We start from the raw sequence: 456 nt of genomic DNA on the forward strand, positions 1-456 counted from the left end.
CCTGCAGGGACAGGTGCGGGGCGGGGGGCAGGGGGAGGGCGCCTCGCCCCACACCCACCTCTGGCGCCCACAGCCATGTGGCCTCGGCCTCTCTGAGCCTCGCTGGCTTTTCCCGGAATCTGGGTTACCAGTGTTCCCGCCTCCACCTGACCCGGAGCCCACGCTCGTGCGGGGGATGCCTAGGGACCGGGAGAGCCTGCCACGCAGGCGTCTGCCCTGACCCACCGCTGGTCCAGGAGCTCCCCGAGGAGGGAAGCAGGGAGTCCCCCCCAGCTCCATGCAGCCCAGGGCAGGCGGCACCGCTGGAGGGGCTGGCCCTGCCCCCTGAGCAGCGCTTGTGTCTCCAGAGCAGCCGCATGTCATGGGCCGAGGCCCGGGACCCCCACATGTACCGCCCCATCGCCATCGCCGTGCTCATGCGCTTCCTGCAGCAGCTGACGGGCATCACGCCCGTGC

General features: G+C 71.7%; 1 protein-coding gene across 1 annotated transcript in view; it reads left to right on the forward strand.

Annotated features, from left to right (window-relative positions):
- Window positions 1-456, forward strand: part of SLC2A6 (solute carrier family 2 (facilitated glucose transporter), member 6) — an 8385-nt gene that overhangs the window by 5012 nt on the left and 2917 nt on the right. Inside the window, exon 7 of the mRNA XM_014544223.1 lies at window positions 208-452. Coding sequence (XP_014399709.1) covers window positions 208-452 — 245 coding nt within the window. The remainder of the gene's footprint in view (window positions 1-207; window positions 453-456) is intronic.

This window comes from Myotis brandtii, unplaced genomic scaffold, assembly GCF_000412655.1.
Source record: "Myotis brandtii unplaced genomic scaffold, ASM41265v1 scaffold357, whole genome shotgun sequence".
Taxonomy (NCBI): domain Eukaryota; kingdom Metazoa; phylum Chordata; class Mammalia; order Chiroptera; family Vespertilionidae; genus Myotis; species Myotis brandtii.